This window comes from Osmerus eperlanus, chromosome 22 (genome assembly GCF_963692335.1).
Source record: "Osmerus eperlanus chromosome 22, fOsmEpe2.1, whole genome shotgun sequence".
Classification (NCBI taxonomy): Eukaryota; Metazoa; Chordata; class Actinopteri; order Osmeriformes; family Osmeridae; genus Osmerus; species Osmerus eperlanus.
In genome coordinates, this window is record NC_085039.1 from 8,774,916 (window position 1) to 8,798,208 (window position 23,293).

General features: G+C 51.1%; 1 protein-coding gene across 1 annotated transcript in view; it reads right to left on the bottom strand.

Moving 5' to 3' along the window:
* Positions 1–22: 22 nt before the first annotated feature.
* Positions 23–23,293, bottom strand: part of LOC134008795 (myosin-10) — a 48,687-nt gene continuing 25,416 nt past the window's right edge. The window contains exons 8-43 of the mRNA XM_062448323.1: positions 22,491–22,583; positions 21,295–21,358; positions 21,078–21,176; positions 20,600–20,743; positions 20,376–20,471; positions 19,232–19,350; positions 18,561–18,713; positions 17,813–17,986; positions 17,490–17,663; positions 16,541–16,655; positions 14,331–14,524; positions 13,826–13,947; positions 13,627–13,696; positions 13,328–13,488; positions 12,883–12,991; positions 12,639–12,770; positions 12,186–12,392; positions 11,886–12,023; positions 11,604–11,727; positions 11,073–11,244; positions 8,549–8,761; positions 8,184–8,328; positions 7,715–7,921; positions 7,368–7,472; positions 7,024–7,176; positions 6,415–6,663; positions 6,013–6,225; positions 5,505–5,717; positions 4,979–5,140; positions 4,754–4,882; positions 4,552–4,640; positions 4,027–4,150; positions 3,657–3,865; positions 2,935–3,043; positions 2,450–2,622; positions 23–2,332 (exon numbers count right to left, since the gene is read on the bottom strand). Coding sequence (XP_062304307.1) covers positions 2,188–2,332; positions 2,450–2,622; positions 2,935–3,043; positions 3,657–3,865; positions 4,027–4,150; positions 4,552–4,640; positions 4,754–4,882; positions 4,979–5,140; positions 5,505–5,717; positions 6,013–6,225; positions 6,415–6,663; positions 7,024–7,176; positions 7,368–7,472; positions 7,715–7,921; positions 8,184–8,328; positions 8,549–8,761; positions 11,073–11,244; positions 11,604–11,727; positions 11,886–12,023; positions 12,186–12,392; positions 12,639–12,770; positions 12,883–12,991; positions 13,328–13,488; positions 13,627–13,696; positions 13,826–13,947; positions 14,331–14,524; positions 16,541–16,655; positions 17,490–17,663; positions 17,813–17,986; positions 18,561–18,713; positions 19,232–19,350; positions 20,376–20,471; positions 20,600–20,743; positions 21,078–21,176; positions 21,295–21,358; positions 22,491–22,583 — 5,298 coding nt within the window. The 3' untranslated portion in view covers positions 23–2,187. The remainder of the gene's footprint in view (positions 2,333–2,449; positions 2,623–2,934; positions 3,044–3,656; positions 3,866–4,026; positions 4,151–4,551; positions 4,641–4,753; positions 4,883–4,978; positions 5,141–5,504; positions 5,718–6,012; positions 6,226–6,414; positions 6,664–7,023; positions 7,177–7,367; positions 7,473–7,714; positions 7,922–8,183; positions 8,329–8,548; positions 8,762–11,072; positions 11,245–11,603; positions 11,728–11,885; positions 12,024–12,185; positions 12,393–12,638; positions 12,771–12,882; positions 12,992–13,327; positions 13,489–13,626; positions 13,697–13,825; positions 13,948–14,330; positions 14,525–16,540; positions 16,656–17,489; positions 17,664–17,812; positions 17,987–18,560; positions 18,714–19,231; positions 19,351–20,375; positions 20,472–20,599; positions 20,744–21,077; positions 21,177–21,294; positions 21,359–22,490; positions 22,584–23,293) is intronic.

Here is a 23,293-nt window from a genome sequence, read left to right on the forward strand (position 1 = left end):
AAACCACACAAACCACACACGCTACAATGATTATGCTTTATTTGTCTTTTACAAAAAAATCACTGTCTAGAAATACAAGGTATACAAGGAATAAAATGGGAGTATTTGCAGTTGAAATGGCTGGTTGTCAACAGCCAGTTTTGAGGATGATAAAAAATAAAGAGTTAACTAGACTCATGGATGTTAAAGCTTTTAACCAAATTAAATCACTTCCTGCTCGACGGGGATGGGGGGGGGCGGGGCTAAGCAGAAGGCTCCACATCTCATGTCGCTAGTTTATAACACTGATTTCTGACCCACGCTCTACCTAGGGAAGGTGACTAGGAATGGGATGCATGAACAGGACGCACTGGATATGATCTGAAGAAGCAAATTAAAATACACAAGAGTTAAGTAGTGCTCTTTTTCCTGGTTGGGATTTCCCCCCAACACGTTATAATACTGTCAACGCGTGTGTTTGTACTTGTTTTATACGGGCGTACACCCATGTATAGTCCACGTATGCTCTTCTTTAGTGTCTAAGGCACTTTAAAGAAACATATTACAACTGACATGGAGTCGGTTGAGAGTCACTCGTCTCCAACTCGCAATCCATTTGAACGACGACACCAGGTTATCAAAAGAAACCAGAGGCGGAGGGTTGAGGAATCTGGATATTGAGGCTTGTTTCCTAGCGAGTTTAAATATCACCAGGGACTGTAGTGTCTTCCTGGTTGTAGAGGACCGAGATGGCGCCATTCCCAGTAGATGGCTGTCGTGTCCAGGAATGTCTAGCTGAGTGTTGATGAGGGCGTGTATGTTGGTGGGACGTTCGACAGAGACCGGGCTGGGGGGTCTGGAGTGAGGGGAAGGGGGCGGTCCCAAACTGTGGCACAGACACACCTGTGTCGGGAGACGACAACGCCTCCTTTCTGTGGGTGGAACCCCATCTCTGCGCTTGAACTTTTTAAATTACTATTTGTATTATTATATAGGCCATTATCAAGTGAAATCGAACGTACGACCTGTACATTACGGGGACACTACCAGAGTGATGAGTTCCAGGTACAGAGATCCATTGTGTTGTGCAGTTCTGTGCAGTTTCCAGCACCAATAACCATCCAAGCATAGATCCCATCTATACCATACATCAACGAGTGCTCCGATTAGTCAAAACACACACACGCACAGAAAATTATATATATATATATATAAAAAAAAAGAAGAAAAAAAGACTGGATACCTCAGAGACCTTATCGTTTCCAAGCCCCTCCCCCGAAGCTCTTCTAACGCGTCCAGACAAGACGCCTTGGAGAGAGAGAAGGCTCCTTTGTTTTCTTCACAGTAATACATTTTTTCCAGTCCTTGTTTTCTCTTCTTCTGACTTCCACGGGGGGGTACACCTCCGCTGTAGTGTGTCTACGTAGGCGCGACACCGTCAGTGTGCACGTTGGAGAGAGGCTCGTGCAGTGAAGGGCAGCTTGGAAAGTCCATGGGATGGAGGTGACCGTGTCGTCAGGTGACCGTGTCGTCAGGTGGGGCGGGCTATCCTGGGAGGAGGGAGGGGGGGAACACTATAGTGATGAGGCCTACTTCTGCTAGTGGAGGGGTGGGTGTGTGTTGGGGGGGGCGGGGGGGGGGGGGGGGGGTGGTACGTGGCTTTACAAAGTGACACTTCGTAGTCGTTGGTTAGCAAAAAGACAACAAGCTTAAGTGAGAGTTCTCCTTGTGGTCGTCGCGCGGCTGGGAGCGGAACCAACATCCTCCTGCGTTCCCACGCCCACCTGCAAGCACTTCATTCATGTAAAGAGTAGGAGAGGGAGAGAGAGAAGAGAAAAAGCACCTGTACCCTAAGTATACTTTCTTGTTTAGCAAGAAGCGCATAATACGCCAAGCCTGGAGGAGGGAGGTTGCTATATGGAGGGGTCATGGCTCTTTGTTGGCGGGGAGCGTGTGGCCCAGTGGCAGGCCAGGCGGGGGTGTACAGAGTAAGGCAGCTTTGACCCCCTGGAGAGGAAGAGGGGCTTGGTGTAGAGGGCTGGGGAGGTCTGAGGTGCATGCTGCCAGGAAGACTGGTAGGTGCCTGGGTAGATAGGCAGGTAACGGGGTGGGGAGGCTAGTGGCGAGGGGGGGTCGGCTGGGTGGGGAGGCGGCTAGCTGGGTGTGTATATAGACAGGTTAGGGTTAGGTGGAGGGGAGGGGGAGCAGCTATTCTGCGTTGGAGGCCTGCGTCTCGTTCAGGTCGCTGGTGCGGCTGTCGGCGTCGTCTTCGGATACGTCCCCGGAGGCGCCCTCGATCTGGAGGTTCCTGCGCCCCGTGCGTCCGGAGGAGAAGCTGACGGGGCCACCACGCCTGAGAGGACACACACACACTCAGGAAATACAGCCAGTACACTGACAGCCCCCCCCAGGCTGTGCCCAGCCCCCCCCAGGCTGTGCCCAGCCCCCACCAGGGCCCGGCTCCCCTCACCTGAGGCGGTTCTTCAGGGAGTTGACCTCGCGCGTCAGCCCGTCGCTGGCCTCGGTGGCGTCGTCCAGCTCCCTCTGCAGCTTCCTGCGGGAGGCGTTGGCCCTCGTGGCCTCCTCCTCCGCCTCCTCCAGCTGCCTCTTCAGCTGCTTCAGACGGGAGGTGGCCTTCTCCATCTGGGGGGGGGGGGGGGGGGGGAGAGAGAGAGAGAGAGAGAGAGGGAGAGAGGGAGAGAGATCTCAATACAAATATCAATTTGGAACAGAAGAAGGCAAACAGAGAGAGAGAGAGAGAGAGAGAGAGTGAGAGAGAGAGTGAGAGGATGATAAAGAGAATGTTGCTGAGCCAAGGCTGATCTAACAATACTCAATATCTGGGAGAGAAAAATGGAGAGATCTCCATGTCATCCGTTTCCCTTTCTGTACTCCGTAACAGTTATTTAAAGCCGGCTATTTCCGGACGGCCACACACAGGAGGCCTTCACTCACCTGCTCCTTGTACTGGTCGGCATGGCGACGCTCGTCCTCAACCTGCATCACCACCTCCTTCAGTTTTTTCTCGGTGCGTCGGACGATCTTATTGGCCGCCGCTCTCTCCCTGTGCGGTGGGAGAGGGGTCAAGCATGACTCAGCGCCTCGCAGAGACGCAAACGAGCATCAGGAAAGAGCAGACCCCATTACTCACTGAGTAAACACTCCCTGGGTTGTGACTGGCGCTCACAACAAGGCACTGTTGTTAGCTGGGTGGCTGAACAGTGTTGTAGTTACAGAAATCCCACTGAGGAGTCAGGTTAGGGAATCGGGCTAGTAATGAGAGGGTTGCCGGTTTGATTCCCCGCCGTGGAAAATTATGTTGTGTCCTTGGGCAATGCACTTCACCCTACTTGCGTCGGGGGAATGTCCCTGTACTTGCTGTAAGTCGCTCTGGATAAGAGCGTCTGCTAAATGACTAAATGGACTGTTCATCCACTTGTTCATCCACAGTATACCCAAGGACCCAATGAGGACTTCAGCACGCCTCTAAATTCTGGTCTACCAGCCATCCTACCAGCCAGCCAACATGATATTTGTTAACTCGTAAATCCCTTGTTGCTGCAACGTTATAGCTCTCATGTGGGTGTGTGGCTTGCTGTGGGGGAATGATGTGTGTCGTGGGGGTGTGTGTGGTGGGTCAGTGCACTGTAGTGTGTGTGTGTGTGTGTGTTTATTACTTGGCCTCCTGCTCCAGCTGCTCCTCCAGCTGCAGGATCTTGGCCTCCAGGGCGCTGATGGACGCCTTGAACTTGGACTTGACGGCTCCCTCCAGCTCGCCCAGCTTGGCCTTCAGCTCCTTGTTCTGCCGCTCCATCTGCTGCCGGGCGCTCTCGCTCTTCTGGGCGGCGCTGCGCTCCCCGGCCAGCTCCGTGTTCAGGGTGTCCACCTGGGGGGCGGCGAGGGATCGCGGTGGGGTAGGGGGAAGAGGGGTAGAAGAGTAGAAGGAGGCAGGGTGAGAGGACAGGAGGGTACAATCTGGATGTCCGGGATGCCTGTGTGTTTGTTTGTGCGTGTTGCACAGTGTGGAGTGAGGCTGCCTGCCCGTACCTGCATGGCGGTCTTGCGGAAGCGGTCGTTGAGCAGCTCCATGTTGCCCTGCTCCTCCTCCAGCTCCTCCTCCATCTGGGAGATGCGAGCCTCCAGCCTCCTCTTCTCGTCCAGCAGGGCCGACCTGGGACAACACACACGCCGGGCTTAATGCTCATTACGTCTCAGATCGAGGGGGGGGGGGGGGGTCTAGTTTGTGCGACACACTAATGCGTTCTGTAGAGAAGCGAGACTGGCGTTGGTCACGGTTTGGAATGGAAGGGAGGAAACGGGACAACGGCAGATATCGGTATAAAAAAATAATAAAATATATACTTTTTTTGAACGACGTAGTTAAGGCGGCAGGCGTGTTGCTTAGACGGCCGCCTTAACTGAAAAGTGCTGCGGGAAACCCTGAAGGTTCTTGCTATTGTTTAATTGCACCATGGACAGATACTTACCTGTTAGTCATTTTCTTTTATGGAAAAAAATACATTTGTGATAAAAAAAATTAAAGTGTAGTGAAACGTAGACGGCCACACTCACTTTCCGGATGCGCTGTTGGAGATCTCGTCGGCCAGCTCGTCCCTCTCCTGCTCGGCGTGGCGACGGGCCCTCTCTGAAGCCGCCAGGTCCTGAACACACACACACACACACGGGAAGTCAAATAAGGTCTACACCATCAGAGATCAACATCCAGCAAATCACACAAAGGTGTGTGTGTGTTATGGTAAATGTGGGTGTTGACCTCTGTCAGCTGTAGGATCTCAGCCTCCAGGCCCTTCAGCTTCTTCTCGTTCTCCTTGGACTGGGTGAAGATCTCATCTCTGGAGGCCCTGGCCTCCTCCAGCTCCCTCTGGTAGTCCTTCATCTGGGCCTGGACAAGCACACACAGGCCAGCCGCCACCAGTCATTCCCCTCTTCCTCTGGAGCAGGTACTGTACAGCTGGTGGTGTGTTGAGCGTGGGTCTACCTGGAGCTTCCTGAGCTGCTTGATGGCCTCGTCCCGGGCCTTGTTGGCGGCCTCCACCTGGGCCTCCAGCTCCTTCAGGTCCATCTCCAGCTTCTTCTTGGCGGCCATGGCCAGGGCCCTCTGCTTCCTCTCGTCCTCCAGCTCCGCCTCCATCTCCCGCACCTGGGGGGCGGACGAGGAAGTGATTCGAGGTCAGACGGAGGTTGATTGCGTGATGGGTTTTTCGAGAATGCTATTAAACTAATCTAAGTTCTTTCAATCGGATTGCAAGGATTCGGAGCACATCAAAAAAGTCAATAAACGTCAACTATTATCCAACTATAAACGTATAACATTTAGGCCTAGTTTCCCAGATATGGATTAACCCTAGTCCTAGGCTAAACACCTTTTCCAATGGAGATCTTCATTGAATGGTTCCCTTACTTTAAGACTAGGCTTAATCCATGTCTGGGGTAACTGGGTCTTAATCAAAGTGTCATTGATTCTGTGTTCTTTGGCATGTCCCGCCCTCCGCCCAGCGGCCCACCTGCTTGACCAGGGCTCTCTTCTTCTCCTCTCCCTGCTCGTCCCGGGCTTGCAGGTCCCTGTCGAACTGGGCCTTCATGGCCTGCATGTTGACCTCCAGGCGCAGCTTGGCGTCCTCCGTGGCCTGCAGCTCGTCCTCCAGCTCCTCCAGCTGCACCCGCATCTCCTCCAGCTGCTGGTCCAGGGTGCGCTTGGACTTCTCCAGCTCGTGGACCTGTCGGGAGAGGCACGACCCCGCGGGGGGGTCAGCAAAACGCGTCCAAAAAATCGAGACAACTGGCTACCCAATCAAAACTCACTCTTTATCCACCAACCCATCCACCCACCTACCCCACCCAATGGTCTAGTAATTAAACAAAGCAAACATCACAAATTGGAATCAGTGCTTTTCTTCTTTCTTTTATTACACCTGTAGTGATCATTTTGTGATCAAGACGGACAGCGACTTAACGTAAAACCCCACGTTGACGTAAAAAACCACCACCCAGCACTGCGGGAGCGGGACTCACGCTCTTGCCAACGTCGTCCTTGGAGCTCATCAGGTCCTCCATCTCGGTGCGGAGCTGCTTGTTGAACCTCTCCAGCTCCTCCTTGGCCTCCAGGGTCTCTTCCAGGGCCCGGGCCATCGACAGGGCCTTGGTGTCCTTCTCCCTGGCCTCGGCCTCCGCGCGGTCACGCTCCTCAGCGTAGCGGGCCGAGATGGTCTTCTCCTCAGCCAGCATCTAGGGAAGACAGAAGCAGGTGAGGGGGTGGGGTTAAAGAATAAACGTTGTGTAAGCTTAGGTCAGGTTTCATTTAAAAGCTGCAAGTTACTCGGTGGAGTAGATATCATGAAGTGATAACTCCAGGTCGAATGATTCACAGATTTCTTTTAAGGCTCTGCGGTGTGTGTAGACCAAACCGCCGCCTACCTGGTCGAACTTCTTCTGCTTCTTCTCCAGGTTGGACACGATCTGTCGCTGGTGGTCCAGGTCCACCGTGAGGTCGTCCAGCTCCTGCTGCAGGCGGTTCTTGGTCTTCTCCATCTTGTCGAAGGCGGAGGCCTTCTCCTCCAGGCGCTGGGCGGTCAGCTCCATGTCCTTCTGCAGCCTCCTCTTCACCTCCTCCAGACCCTCCAGAGCCCCCACGTCCTCATCCAGCTTCTTCTTGGTTTCGAAGAGCTGGATGGAAGTCGGAAACAGAAACGAGGATTAAACATGTCCTGTCTACAGTACTGTGCGGAAATCTTGGGCACTTAATATTTGTTTTACATGAATATTGTCTACTATAAAAAAAAAAATTGTCTTCTGTACTTGGGCGGCAGTGTGAGAGTGCAATTTTGCAACAAATTGTCTTATTTTCTTTCAATGTTTCTTAAAGCATTTTTGCTTGACTTTTTTCACGTTTTCAAGTGTGCCGAAGACTTTTGCACAGTACTGCATGTGTTTCACTTCTCTTCAGGGTTATTACAAAACACAACTGACTCCATATGGGGGATCTATATGGGTATATGTAGATGTGAGTGAGTGTGTGTTCCTGACCTGGGCCTGCAGGCTGTGCAGCTGTTTCTCCAGGTTCTTGCGCGCCTCCTCGTCCTCCTCCTGCTGCTCCTGCAGGGTGCTCTTGTCCTCCTCCAGCTGACGGATACGTCCGCTCAGGTTCAGCTTCTGACGGGTCTCCTCCTGGAGCAGCTCCTGCTCGCGCGCACACACACACACACACCAGTTCAGTAGTAGTCACAGCACTACTCTTCAACCTTACGTTGAAGCTAACGGAACGAGCCACGGTTTGAGGTACTAGGTGGAACCCGGTGGACAGTGAGGGTGAAGATGTGGTGAAGACGTCTCCCTCCACGGAGGGTTAGGTCCGGCAGGTGGCGTCTCACCTGAGTGTCCTGCAGCTGACTGTCCAGGCTGGCAGAGTCCTTGGCCAGCTTGATTCCCTTCTTCTCGGCGTCCTCGAGCAGCGCTGAGATGTTGTCCAGCTCCGTCTGCACACACACACACACACATACGCAGGTTCTCTTAAAACAGCGACCAGGCTGTCATAACCACAGTGACGACACGGACGACAAAGGCCGCTAACACGACAGGTGATTAAATCGTTTGGTTTTTTCTTCTTTTGCTTGTTGTCCCGAGCTGCTTTGAAATCCACTCAACATCTGTTTTGTTACAGTAAACGAAAAAGACACCCCTCCTCCCATCCAAACCCCAGACAGTTTTGCCCTCTGACCTGTAGTTTGTGCGTGCGCTCGGCCAGCTCCACCTTGGCCCTCTCTCCCTCGGTGGCCCGGGACATGGACTCCTGCAGCTGGCCCTCCATCTTCTTCCTCTTGTACTCCGACTCGGTCTTGGCCTGCTGGAGGCACTTCACCTCGCTGGACAGCTCCTTGTTGTCGCTCTCCAGACCCTGCTTGTTCTTCTCCAGGTTGGACTTGAACTGCAGGAGGAAGCCAGGTAGATGGGGGGGGGAGTCAGAAACTGTACTGGGAGATCCAAAATCGTTGACGGTTCACTTTGGAAAGGCTACACTCTGTTTAGAACAGCGTTGCTGAATTTGGATACCATCAAGAGAACCCAAAACAAAATTTTCAAACACCACACCAAAAAATCAATCCGATGCTGTGTGTGTGTAATCATATGTGGTGCGGGTGGGAGCATGATTGGCAGGCGTGGCGTGCGACGTGACGGAGGCCCCCCACCCTCTTGGCCTGCTCCAGCTGCTCAGACAGCTCCTCCAGGGCGGTGGAGTGCCTCTGCCTCATGTCCAGGATCTGGGCCTCGTGGTTCTTGGTCTCCTCGTCGATGGTCTTCTTCAGCTCGGTCACCTCCTGCTCTCGCTTGGTCCTGGGGAACACGGTACAAAAAAAAAAGGATCAGGAAGACCTATCTGGCAACCAAAAAAAAAAATGTTAAAAGATTCTTTCGTCCCTTGTGCAATTTCTTGCATTCAATTCCTGAATGACTTGAAGCCCAAACATGATGACCTGTAAGCCTGTAAGGCCCTCCAGGCCTGGGTTAGGGCTAGGAAGTGATGAACTGTAAGCCCCTCCCCCATCCTGGGTACCTGAGCTCCTGCTGGGCGGCCGTGGTGTCCAGCGTGTCCTCCAGCTCCGTCTTCAGGGCCTCCAGCTCCTCGCTCAGGTCCCTCTTCAGCTTCTCTGCCTTGTTCCTGGAGAGCTTCTCCGACTCCAGGTCCTCCTGCAGCTCAGCCAGCTGGGCCTGCAGCTCCCGGACCTGCTTCAGGGCGTTGTTCTTCTGGGCCGCCTCGTCGTCGCCCCTGAAGGAGAGAGCAAAACCAGAAGCTGATTTGACTCCGGTTTGAAATAAGTATAGAGTTGATTTGACTCCCGTTCGAAATAAGTATAGAGCTGATTCGACTCCCGTTCTAAATAAGTATAGAGCTGATTTGACTCCCGTTCAAAATAAGTATAGAGCTGATTCGACTCCCTTTCGAAATAAGTATAGAGCTGATTCGACTCTCGTTCTAAGTCAATATAGAGTTGATTCGACTCCCGTTCTAAATAAGTATAGAGCTGATTCAACTCCAGTTCGAAATAAGTATCGAGAAAACTAAGCCGTGATATTATCGAAAGGTGTCGAGTGCGACAAACGCCAAGGTGCCGTCACAGGGCACATCAAGATGACCTGCAGCGTCAAGTTACATATGAAAAACGGTACTGTGAACTGTAATGAAATATCCTAGCCAAACAGACTATGGGGTATATAGAAATGTGACGTCAGTCCTCAGACTGTTAAATGGACCCGATTCCTAGAAGCGGTTGGCAGGCTCGTGTTGTGGTGTGGCGGCGGAGGCCAGTGAACACATGGTGGCAGTATAACAAGCTTTTCAGTGGTGAGGGACCAGTGTCAGTGGGTATTATTCTGGCTGCCTCTATGTATATGTGTGTGTGTGTTTGTGTTTAAGTCAGGAAGTAATGCCATTGACAAGGGGCCATAATGAGATTGCGTATTTGTTGTTGCTGGTGGTCAGGCTAGATTAGACTCATGCCAGCATTCTTGAGACATTCTTGAGTGTTATAGCTTAAGTTCTCTGGAGGAAAACAGACTATAGGCCCAGAGCCAAAATAAACGAACGATTCCGGTGGTTGAATCATAACAGAAATTCAGTATGTGGAGCCCTGACACCATAATAGGGGTTAACAAGCCGTTTCCTACTTCATATACAGCATCCAGACTCTGGTAACTCAATACAACTAAAACTGTCAATGACTCTGGAAATGTATCGTCAGTTAAATCGTTTAGCACTGTGACTAAATCACGATTTCAGGGGATAATCCATGAGACAGCCATTTTCCATGGACCTCCGCCTGTACCCAAATATGGTCTCTGTCTTCAGTACAGCCGTACAACGTCACATCTAACCGATTCCAATTAACCTTCATTCCAATTAGCTCTGCAGGAAGTGGAACTCATTTGTACGTGGCCAGAGCTTTCACTCACGAAAGTGGGGACTTAATTAAATGTGACAACCGAACGTGCTGGCCATGAATATTTCCACTGCGCCTCCGGATCACTGCGAATTTGACTTGGATTAATCAAACTCCTAGACTGAGGTAATACTTGGACTCAAGTAGAAAGTGGTTTTTATACCAGACGCTGTATGGTATAAAAACCCTTATAAAAGCCATATCTGGTCGAGTTTTTGTTTCATCCAGATCCCTCCAAATCTATTGAAATGGCACTCTGAAGAACAAACAGGTCTGTGAGTGATTCCCTGTCGCCTGAGATACGATCCGTTGTGGCAGCCAGCCTCATCCCTTTATTCCTTGCCGTGGAAACGCTCAGGTCATGGGTTGGATGGAGGACATCATCAATCACCGTCGACATGCCCCCGGGGGGGAAGTGCATCGCTGAGCAGTGAGCCCCGTGCTGGAACGTGTGTATTGAGATCGACAGTAAGTCAGGGCAGTGGCATGCGATGATTAAGCCGGCCAACCGGTGCCACTGAACACTGAGCAGCTGGGTTGGGTCTCCGGTCGTAATCCCGGAGTTCAAAGCCAAGTCACACACACACACTCACTCTTCTCAGCATGTCTGCATTGCAGCCTTTCGGCCAGTGCGCTGTAGAATAGCCGGGAGTGCTGTTGCTATGGAGACCGGATGTATAGCAAATCGAAAGAGGGCGAGAGGGGGGGGATGACGACAACAATGTGTGTCTGTGCAAACTGAGGATTAAACTGACTAGTGATTAGGCTACCTGGTTGTCATGGGGTTACCCTGGGTCCCCAGGTGTCCACCACAGACTCCTGGTGATGTGTGGGTGTTGTAGTTCAGGCTCCACAGAGTCCTGGTGATGTGTGGGTGTTGTAGTTCAGGCTCCACAGAGTCCTGGTGATGTGTGGGTGTTGTAGTTCAGGCTCCACAGAGTCCTGGTGATGTGTGGGTGTTGTAGTTCAGGCTCCACAGAGTCCTGGTGATGTGTGGGTGTTGTAGTTCAGGCTCCACAGACTCCTGGTGATGTGTGGGTGTTGTAGTTCAGGCTCCACAGAGTCCTGGTGATGTGTGGGGGTTGTAGTTCAGGCTCCACAGACTCCTGGTGATGTGTGGGTGTTGTAGTTCAGGCTCACCTGGCCAGAGCGGCCTGCAGCTCCTCCTCCTTCTTGGCCAGCTGGACCTTGAGCTCCTCTATCTGGGCCTGCAGCTCAGCGATCTGGTCCTGCAGGTCTGTGGTCTCTGCGTCCAGCTTCCTCTTGGCCTTCTCCAGCTCCTGCCGAGTTTTCTCCTCCTTCTTCAGGCGCTCTGAGAGAGAGAGGGAGAGAGAGGGAAAGAACAAGGTGGGGGGGGCATAGGGTCACTAAGAGGTCAGAAGACTATTGTCCATGACTCAATGCTTAAGTCACTGGTCCTAACAAGATCTTTCCCTTAGAGAGCTATTAAGACCCTGTAGGTGCACACCGACTTCCGTTTTGTTACAGTTGCACCCACATAAAAACAAATTGCAACCTCACCTAGGGGTGTAAAATCTATCTGAACTTCTCACTTTCTCCATCCTCATGTCCTTGTGTGTGCTATTTTTGGGGGGGTCTTTCTCTCTGTTCTAGAAGGCACTGTGTGAAGTATCCAACACGTGAATGAAGAGGCGGGTATTTGAGCCTCACCCTCCAGGTCGACCATCAGCATCTCCTGCTTGTTCTTCACCTTGCCCAGGTTCTTGGCCTTCTCCTCCTCCTCGGACAGCTGAGAGGTCATCTCACTCACACGCTCATCCAGGAGCTTCTTCTCCTGTTAACACGGAAAAAGGGATCTTCTGTCATCTCGACTGCCAGCTGCCTCCCCACGCCATCGTAGTCGGACCTGTTACCGTTAACGGCTCTTTGTCCTTGGGGCTTGCCCCCCTGGTATCTACTCCATTGGGGGGGGGGTTCCTCTCCTTGTCTCACCTTAAGGAACTTGGAGTTCTGGTCCTCCAGCTGCAGGATGTCCTCCTCCATCTTCTTGATCTTAGCCTCGGCCGTCACCTTCTCCAGCTGCAGCTTCTGCCTGGCCGCCTCCTCCTCGTCCAGCTGCTCCTCCAGGTCCTGGAGAGACACGAGGGGGAGACCCGTTAGATTTACAATGATCGGATTGGGGGTCTCCACTCCACACTCTGCTGGTGTGTGCATACACGTGTGTGCGTTATTTGTGACAGGAGCCTGTGATTACACCAGCTCCTGTCCTACTCGAAGACCTTTCGTCCCAACCTGGATGTGTGTCTGCATCTTCTTCCTCTCGTTCTGCATGCCCTGGTTCCTCTCCTCCTCCTCCTCCACCCGGGACTCCAGGTCGTGGAGGATCTCCTCCAGCTCCTGCTTCTTGGCCGCCAGCCGGGCCCGCATCTCCTCGGCCTCGGCGAACAGCTCCGTCTCGGCCTGGAGCTGCTCCGCCAGGATGGTCTTCTCCTCCAGGAGCTGTGGAACCACAGAGGAAGACCAGTGAGACGAGTGGCCACTCTCAATAGGGACTGAAACCACCGCAAGGAAGCCTAGATTAGCTTGGGCGAGTTCTGTGCCCAGGATACCTCGTGTGGGTCAAAACTCGCCATCAGAATGTTGTTTTAGCGAGTCATCTCTCAAGCCACAGTCTCAGCCTTAATGATAACACAAGAGTGTCAGCATGCCCTTTCGATCTGCGGTCGTGTAATGACAGGTGTTTACCTGCTGGTGTTTCTTCTCCATCTCCACCAGCTCGCTCTCCACCTTGCTCTGCCTCTCCTTCACCTTGACCAGCTCTTCATCTTTGGCCTGCATCTCCTCTTCCTGCCTGGTGACCTGGAGCAGGGGCTTCACCTGGGAGACCACGACCAGACAGGCAGGTCAGGTAAGGTACTGAGGCTGACCTTGGGACACTCAGACACACACACACACACACACACACACATCCACAAAGCGAAACACACACCTTGGTGAAGAGCCTCCACCACTGCCAGTGGCGTAGCTTCAGGTAGGCGGCGCAGTTCCTCTGCAGCACCTTCAGAGCACTCAGCTGCTGCTGCTTCTTGGAAAAAGCCCTGGAGAGACACACAAGAGACTTGTCAGGACTCAAGATACCTTTTAGGTGGGGTGCCCAGGTGGGATAAGTGCGCATGGCACATGGGCTAAGGGCTTTACAGCTGGGTTCGAATCCGGCCTGGGCGCTTAGCTGCATGTCGATATTTAAAATAATAAAAGGCACAAATCCCTCGGTCACTTTGTCACTTCGAAAGGCTAATGCATGCAAAACTAGCTTGTTTTCAGAAGAGGGCCCACGCTCGTGCCAAGGGAGACTTGTGGTGTTCCTGTACTGCCTGCATACAGGGAACACTCACCCGCTGACAGATCTTCATTGGGCTCAGGAGGAAACTCACTTGCGTGCCAGGTAGCCCCGGCAGACGGACTGGAAGTAGATGATGATGTCGGTGATCTTCAGGTCCCTCTCCTCCTCCAGGTGAGCCAGGACTCCCGTCCGGAAGAAGATCTTGCTCTGGCCGATCCTGAACAGGTTAGGATCCAGCTCCAGAGCGCGGATCTGCAACATAGACAACAAAAAAAAGAAGACTTTAGAGCCTGGAATAAGAGCCACATCCAATGCATTTTTATAGACCGTATGCTTAATTTGGATTGATCCCAGATGAAGAGGTCGGCAGGGTAGCCAGAAGCCCATTACCATCCTCTCACAGGCCTGCTTCCCATCCATGAAGCCTTTGGGGATGGCGTTGGGCGTGAGGATCTCATATCTGGGAACAACAAACAGAGCAAATGTTCCACTTTAAGGCCTCTGTCCTTCATTGTGAGAATGATATCTGTGTTATGGATCAGCGTAGGAATCGTGTTGTGGTGCACGAGGCGTTTGTTTGGCCGGTCACCTTTGTCTGAACTCCTGGAAGATGATGCGGTTGGGGAAGCCCTGTCTGCAGATGCGGATCCCCTCCAGAACCCCGTTACACCTCAGCTGGTCCAGGACCAGGTGGGGCTCCAGCTTCCCAGCCTGGGGAGGAGAGAGAGAGACAGGGAGAGAGAGAGAGAGACAGGGAGGATAAACCGACCCAGTTGATTATTCACTTGATTATTTAAAACCATACCCTGCACTTCATCCCTGAACACTTATCAGTTCTGAAACACAACAACCGACGTCTATCAGTCTGTGGGGCTGCTGTAGTCGCGCCCCGGTGGCTCATTGGGTAAGTGCACATACCATGTAGGCTGAGGCCTTACCGCAGGGGCCTGGGTTCGACTCCAGCCCGTGCACTTTCTTCCCCTCTCTCTCCCTCTCATTTACATTGCTTGTCCCTCTACACAGTCTCAATCCCAATAAAGCAGCCATGCCCTACAAACACGTATTTTCCAAACGTAGGCTTGCGGCCGCCTCACCCTCTTCTCGTGGTTGGGGATGATGCAGCGGACGAAGTTGGGGTTGGTGTTCCTGAGCGTGGCCATGAGCTTGGTGAGGGACTCCTTGTAGAGCTGGCCCACCGTGCGGAACATGCCCTTCTTGGTCTTGTAGGTGGAGCCGAAGGCCGTCTCGTTCATACCGGCCACCTGGTCCAGGCCCACGATGCGGTCCACTGAGAGAGGAGACGGAGGGGGTTAGTTTAGAGGTGGGAGAGATGGAGGGACGGGCGATGGCAGCTGCAGGTGGGGATGGATGAGATGAAGGAGGACCTACGACTAGAATGCCAGCAGCGCCTGTAGGGGTCAAGGGAAGTGAGGGGAGGAGCTAAACCTGGAGCTAAAAGATGCTGAAATCAAAGGCTGTGCATTTGTCCTTCGTAGACGGGAATATAAAGTTATATATTTTAACAAATTTACTGTACTGGATCTTCCTTCAGGCTTAAGATGATGATGATGAACAGTGCTGGTGACTAAACCACTACGATTCATACTAGCCTACTCCTCTCAGCAACCTTATACAGCAATAAGAGTTTTGGCATACTTATTAATTATTACTTTTATCACTTGTATTATTGTTTTTATTGATTTTATGTAAAGCACCTTGAGCTACAATTCTTGTATGAAATGTGCTATATAAATAAAGTCTTACTTACTTACTTATATTGGGTATTGATTTGTGGACTTTAGAAAAGAAAAGCGTTCAATGTCTTACATCTTAACTGTTAGGAAATGTATGGAAACTGTCTTTACCCTTTGTGTTTTTATATTCTCCATTGTCATCTGTGTTTTATAATCTGTCTTAATCTGGCTAATAACCTTCCCTAAAGACGTCATTTTAGGTTGTGTTGCCGCTGTGCTGAGACAACCTCCACAACCGCCACACTGTGGCTGTCCATTGCCCATCGGGCAAATCTGATATAAGAGGCACATGTTTGGGGTTAAGCTTCACAATCTTTCAACGCGGTAGAAGACACATGGGAAAAACGAATGAGCTGTTGCTTTCACCCGAGCCAGTATGGAAGACGTTACATTCAAAACATTTAAATGTAAATTATCATGGTTAATTTCAGTGTAACCGTAAACTTGTGGAAAGTTCTAGAATTTCACCATGTAGTCTTTAGATGTGCTCCCACTGCCGGGACCTACTGCACTGACGTAGAGTAGACACGGGGCCAAAACAAATGCCAAGTCAGTTCCATATGGTTCCAATTCCCTGCTACTGGGATTTTGACTAGCAGAAGAAAAGCGGAAAATTTATGCTATTAATCTTTCTTTAGTAAGTTGAAGTAGAGGGGATAAGACCCTTCAAGGAAAATGGCAGGATCCCAGAAAAAAGGTGCACTGGCGCCTGAGCACGTTGTGTTTCAGTGGTTCTGACCATACAAGGTTCATGACACCAACTGTTGTCAGAGTTGCCCAAGGTAAAAAGCTCAGATTAATCCCACTATTCTTAAGGGGCAGTTTAAACGTTGCGGTATCCAACTCTGACCATTACTGGGTTGTGAAATTCTAAAATAAAAACTATGGCAATACATCTAGTTTATCCCTGGCAGTATTGCAACCTAAGAGCATGGTTGATGAGTAGAGGAAAGCTGAAAGGTATTGATGTTGGGTGTCTAGCCACTGCCAGTCCTTACTGAAACACTGTGCCATGCAGCCTAGAAGCAATGGAAGCTTCCGGAAGTAGGCTACACGATGCGCTGGGTAAGCATGGAACCTACTGCATGGCAACCTAGAGCAAAGTCATCGCCAGTCATTCACCTGGAGGATCATGGAGGCTAGTGACATTGTCATAGAATGAGGCCCTTTGAACGTTCTGAATCTCTACAACAGAGAGAAACAGGGGGGGACGGGTGGACAAATGAACAAAACAGCACACAAACACAGACCTGCCCCATCACAGTGGTTACTAAACTAAAAGGAACATCTCTTACCTCCGCATTTACAGAAACATTCAAACTAACTATTCCAGAATGAAACATCAAGGACGGTACATGAACAAGTCGGCTTGTAGTCCCAAAGGGACTTTTCATTCCTTATTGATTTACATTTAGTCATTTAGCAGACGCTCTTATCCAGAGCGACTTACAGTAAGTACAGGGACATTCCCCCCGAGGCAAGTAGGGTTACTAGCCCAATTTCCTAACCGCTCAGCCACCTGACTTCTTTGGATGCAGATGGGGGCCTACCGTCTTTCCAGAGCTCGGCCACAAACTTGTCGGTGGACTGGTGCAGCAGAGTGGCCACGTTGTCGTTCAGAGGGTCCATGTTCTTCATCAGCCACTCGTCTGCCTTGTAGTCCACCTGAGGGAGTGGAACGTTCCACGTTGGACAGAGGAGTGGAACAACAAAACCTTGTGGAACATCTAGAGACCCTTCGGGGCATTTCAAGAATAGCCTGGAGATGTCGCGTCACAAAACGGTTTCCAAAGCCTACGCTCACTGCCTGTTTGGATCCCCGTGAACGGAACGTTTCAACGGCAGCGTCCACGTCACGGTGACCAGATGTGGTTCGCACAGCGGGGAAGCCCGTCCGTGGTGAACGTGGTCACTCTATTGCGCGACACGGAGCGGCGCGGACGGCGGCCAGAACGGCCGGGGGTCTAATCCTGCGCTGGAACACTGCGACTAACAGGCGTCAAGGTTACGAGTTGCTGACAAGACGAGTTGGATGATAGGGGAAAAGTAAGTGGGAAGACACGGAACAGGGACAGACAAATCCCTTTAGCTCACGTTATATAGCCTCGTAAAAAAGGACCTGATGTGTCTCCGACAACGCCACACGAGAGAGATCCCATGACGGGTGAAATGGAAAAATATTTGTGTATAGCTGGGCTTTCAATCATGTAACACACACCGCATTCGTATGGACGGTTACAGCAAGTCATTTGGCAGATCGGTGCTGTTCTAAATGCTCTGCCTAATGGGGTCCACGTTCATTAGCGTCACGATGGCTCAACAGATCAGTATCCTTGTGTGGATGTCTGTGGGGTTGGCCAGGTAGATGCGAGTCAGAAGCCAGACTGATTCACGTCACCCTATCCCGGCTATTCAACGAATAAACCAACCCCCAACAACAAGCCGTTTTAATGGAGAATCGAGACCATTTTTTCGGCCTGATATGTGGGTTGAGCGTACCTTGCCGGCGTAGTGGATGATGCAGAAGTCAGCTTTGTCCTTGAGCTGGCGAGGCTTCTGGAACTTGGTGTGCGTGCCCTGCTCCTGGCTCAGCTTGTCCACAAACGTCTTGTCCGTGGCCTTGGGGAACCAGCACTCCTCGTCCAGCAGGGCCAGGACTCCGGGAGGGTTGGCCTGATGGGGAGGGCCCCGTGACGGGTGGTGAGATGGGTAAGGAGGGCGATAGCGGTGAATGGAACATAGACAACAACGCTCTTTAAATATCAGTGAATGTCGGTTGGTTTTGAGAAAAAAAAAACAAACACACACACACACACTCTTACCGGTCTCTCGATGAGGTCGATGCAGGGTTGCAGGTCCAGGCCGAAGTCGATGAAGCTCCACTCGATGCCCTCCCGCTGGTACTCCTCCTGCTCCAGGATGAACATGGTGTGGTTGAACAGCTGCTGGAGCTTCTCGTTGGTGTAGTTGATGCACATCTGCTCAAAGGAGTTCAGCTGTAGAGGAGAGTAAAAAAGGGAAGCGTAACAGTTATATTAGGCTCATTCTGACTTGAGGATTCACAAACTTGCCCACGAGGATTAACACAGTGGATTACCATCCCAAATCTTAGTAGAACATTGTGGGGAATGCCGGACGCTTTTAGTTAGAATTGGCATCAGCTGCCCACACAGACTTGAACTTTGAATTATTATGTTTCGTCTTTCAGAGCGACAAGTCAAAACAAAAATCGAAAAGCTGGATGGATTTCTGTTTTCTTTCACGATACGATCCATGGACTGTGAGATTTGTTTTCTTGTCGTTTTGGCAGTAATACCTCAAAACAAGCTCAACAACCCAAAGCTGCCATCATGACTCTAGGAGGGCCAGCTGTCAGAGGGCCTGGGAAGATTAACAGGCCTGCGTGGGGCTGACTCTTTCAGCTTTCCTCATGGTTCACAGAGCGTGCGAGCGTCTGAGTTCACTACCGTCTCCAGTGCGGAGCTACCCCGCGGCGCTGAGGGAACCGTCTGACACACGGGGGCTCTAAAAGATTCCGTCTGAGGTCTCGGCTTTGCGTGTCCTGCGTACCTGGAAGATCTCGAAGCCGGCGATGTCCAGGATGCCGATGAAGGAGGCCCCCTGGCGCTTGGTCCTGTCCAGGGCCTTGTTGATGCGGTGGACCAGCCAGCGGAACAGGCGCTCGTACGTGGCCTTGGCCAGGGCCTCCACCGCAAAGTCAGCCTGGACGCACATGACGATGAAGAGGGAGGAAGAGATAGGGAGGGGGAGAGAGAGAGGGAGATACAATGAAAGGGAGAGTGAGATGGATATCTCTCCTTAAACCGTGATCGAGGAAACTCCATGCAGACAAAAAGGTAAATTTGCAATGGACTAACATGGGGATTTAATGTTCAGGACTGAGTAAACAAAGACTGGTGTGACAACCATATCTAGTAAATCCATCAGTGGTCAAACTTTATGGTTTGTTGCCCTTGGCTGTGGTTTTGCTAAGTTAAGATACAACACACCCACAGCAAACAGTACTATTATTCTATCTGAAGTCAGCAATTCTGCCCATGAGTGATGAGTGAACAAACGAAAGGTTCTGAACTATGTACTGCACGTGTGTGTGTGTGTGTGTGTGTGAGAGAGAGAAAGTCAAACAGAGAGAGAGGCAGCAAGAGAGAGAGAAAGACAGAGAGAGAGACACATATAGAGAGAGGGATTGGGATAGAGAAACAGCCAAGAGGGAGATGTACCTGTTCTTTGGTCTGGGCCTTCTGGACGTAGTCTCGGCCCACCTTGATCCTGGGGGACAGGATGGCCCGGGTGAACTCCATCACATTCAACCCCAACAAATGACACAGCTTCTGGGCAGCTGGGAGGGGTGAGGAGAACGGATAGAAAGGATAAAGCAATAGCGAGGAATGTGTGAAAAGGGGAAAAAGTTGGAATTTAAGATGTGACAGAATGAAAGGACAGGCCATAACATTCCGGTTATTGCTCACAAAACGGTTATAGACCAAGGAACTAACTTTACAATCTCGCATTCCTACTACACAAAAGCCAGAGCCAGAAGGTATTTTAGTGAGACCACAACTTCAGACCACCAGAACCACAAATGGTAGGTGGTTCATACCTCCCTATGGACAGCAGCAACCAGTCACTACCGCTCTCAATTTAGACATTTACTATTAACGACAGTCAGGAAAAAAACCCCTGCAACAAATAGCGTTCGAGTCACGCTCTCTACTGGGCTCAGTAGCTCTGAGTTATGTCAGGAGATTGAAGCAGAGGGCAGTTAAGCTCGAGCCCTTTGTGACACGCAAGAGTCAACAAACAGGATTTAGGACGTTTCAAAATACCCCAGGATGACATTCATCTTTCATTCCGAATGGAGCTGGAGAGATGTTGAATTAGACACAGTGGGGGCCCTGTGGAAAAGGCCAAAGGAATGAAAGAGCGTCGCTCTCCAACGGTCACTAAGCCAGAGCTGGGTTCTCCTGATGAAAACATCTGCTCCTGCAGAGACGGTGCTTTCCACATTTGGGCAATAACAGGCCGGGCCGCCCCTCAGTACAGCCCCCCCCCCCCCCCCTGTCCCCCCCCCCCCCTCTCTGTACCCCCCTCAGCCTCCTTGGAGCACCACACGTGGTCTGAGAGGGCGTAACATTTTTCGTGGGGGATTAAAACGGGGTGGTGATGATTGGGGGGGGAATCTTAATAGTGATGTTATTCGATGGGGGTTGACCAGTCCAGGGGACAGGATAAGCCATTAGAGCCTGACGCAGGGTGCTCAGTGTGAGGTATGGAGGGTTATGGGGAGGGAGGGACATGGCCTGTGTGTGTGTGTGTGTGTGTGTGTGTGTGTGTATAGGCATAGGCACGTGTAGCCTGCACTACCTGTGTTTTCAGGCATCGAGGCCTGGTCCGTGTTCCTCTCCTTCTTGAAGATGACGTTGCCAAACTGGAGCACAGAGGACACCACCTTCAACATGGCTGCAGGTGACCAAAAAAACACAAAAAAAAAAGGTCACGCACATCTTCAAAACATCTCCACCACCGTTTGTTATAGGACGAGTTCCTGATCGATGCAACGGCGCGCTTCTCCGTGGTTACGCCCTCACCCAGGATCTCGTCGTGGGCGAAGCTCATGATGTTCATGGCCTCCATGGTCTCCTGGAAGTTGTCCTTGTCCTGCTGGCCCGGGATGGGGATGTTGCCGTTGGACAGGAAGCGGTAGCTGTTGAAGCCGTCCAGGAGCAGGTCCGCTGCACGTGCACAGGGGAGGACATGGAGATCCCATTCAGAGTCGCACAGGTGGGGTCGTTTACACAGATGCTTAAGGGATTTGGAGGAGGAGGAGGAGACGGTTGTTCTGGAGAGCTGGACTGGATACCGTTCCACTGGTGGAAACTCTCCAAATACGGTTAAATGACAACATATTCGGTTTACTTAGGAAATGTATCTATTTCTTAAAACACTGAAAGAAAGTAGACCTCAAGTGAAATGCACGTAGTTCGAATATCTACTCATTATGGATCGAAAGGCATTGCACCGAGCTCTCGGCGTAGACAGGGTTTATTGATGGATCTTCATGCTCACACTTGAGGTGCTCTCCAGCCCCAGCCAGCAGCTGGTAGAAGACGTGGAAGGTCCTCTCGTCTTTGGCTTGACGTATGGCTCTGGACTTCTCCAGCAGGTCTGACGCGCGCTGGTCAAGGACACAGGCAGGACTGAGGACAGGGGCTTCACAACGTGATACTGTGACATACTGTCTGACTTTCGACTTGAAAACCTCCTGCGCGTCTCGGAAGGATACAAGTTTCGATGTTGGCCCCGACGATGTATCCGGTGACGTCAAAGTTAATCCGGATGAACTTCCCCTGTAGACGCAGAGAGACGACGGAAGAGTCAGGGACAGGATGCAAGGGGGAGATTTAGGAAAAACGAGTCAACGACGGGCCCCATCTCACACGGTTTAACTGAACCTCCCGCCAACATAGGTTGTTATCCCATAGATATCCGAGGCTTGAGCTCAGGGCAACAGGAGCCTGCGGCAAGACAAGTCTGGTTCTATTCTATTCATATGGAGGAGCGGGAGACCGGGATCAGCTACACACACTAAGCAACGCAGGGGACGGAGTCCTTGCATTTCTGCTTTAAGTGTAGTAGCAAAGACACATAAACCAGGATTTCAATGGGAATTCCATCTAAAGATAATTAAGATGCCCCCCCCCCTCCTACTTTTTCTCTGAGTTACCCAACAATAAAGAAACCCCTGATCCCTCTATGATCCCACTCGGAGGTCTCTCTTCTCCTGCTGACTGTCCCCCAGCCTGGACGTGAGTGCGGATGTTTGTGGTGGTCGGCACAGTCGTGCACAGTACAGCAGTGGGTCTAAACTGGACTGTGCACAGTACAGCAGTGGGTCTAAACTGGGCTGTGCACAGTACAGCAGTGGGTCTAAACTAGACTGTGCACAGTACAGCAGTGGGTCTAAACTGTACTGTGCACAGTACAGCAGTGGGTCTAAACTGGGCTGTGCACAGTACAGCATTGGGTCTAAACTGGACTGTTTACAGTACAGCAGTGGGTCTAAACTGGACCCACTGCTGTACTCTGCACAGTACAGCAGTGGGTCCAGTACAGCAGTGGGTCCAGTTTAGACCCACTGCTGTACTGTACACAGTCCAGTTTTAATGCTCTGGGTCCAGTTTAGACCCACTGTGGGTCTAAACTGGACCCAGAGCATTAAAACGCTAAGAGGCAGAAGCAGACTGTCCAGCTGGGATACCTCTGTGTAATGACACATGGGGGAAAAGCAGGATAATCAAATTCCTTTGCATCCATTTCCCTCACTGCTCGAGCTCAAAGCGTTGAGGAATTTCAGAAGATGTCAACACATGCCGGATAAATCCCATTCAGGTGCCGGGATGACGGAGAAACGAGGGAAGCGAGGAAAACGACAGCAAAAGGAGAGGCCCCCGTTTGAACACACGGCCGGTCCCCACTTACGAAACGCGACGAGTTGTCGTTCTTCACCGTCTTGGCGTTGCCGAAAGACTCGAGGATGGGGTTGGCTTGTAGGAGCTGACGTTCCAACTCACCCTGAAACAGATCAGACGTTACAGGACAGAGCTGTGTCGAAGCACACATGCTCCCCAACACAGCTGAGGAACACCACAGCACAGGGTTTAAACCAGACCAAAACAAACTGTCAATTTAATACTGACCAATGACAAAACAAAAACATGCAGGTAGATAATAATGATTATTGTTACTCTGTGTTTCCCGATTAAGATAAGTTTTCCCAAAGTTTGACGGTTAAAAACAATCGGTTCAAAGACTGAAAACACTTAACTAAGACTCCTGAAGCAACTCTAAAGGAATGTTTCTTAATATCGTACAAAGGATACATTATTCTTACTATCAGTAAACAAGCAGCTAAATAAAAAGGTCAATAGAAAGAGAAAGACAGAGTGAGACCCACAATAGACCATAGTGCTTCTTGCCTGAATGTATTCCACCCTAACCTCCCACACTAACAACTTTGACCCTTCTATGGAAATACCAACTTATTCCCTGAACGTCAGCCACAAGCAAAGCTATTGTCAAAGATAATGACACGCAGGAAGAAAGAAAATGAGGGAAGTTGTCTGCTTTCTTCAAATATGTCAGTGTTGCGATAAGAAGATAATGTCCTATGTGTACTGTACGTGTGACATGACTTTTTCTTGTTAAGTCACTAATGAATAATCAAACCGAAAACGACGACGCTACTTCCATCTCTCCAAGTGTCTACTGCACTGGCCCGTGTC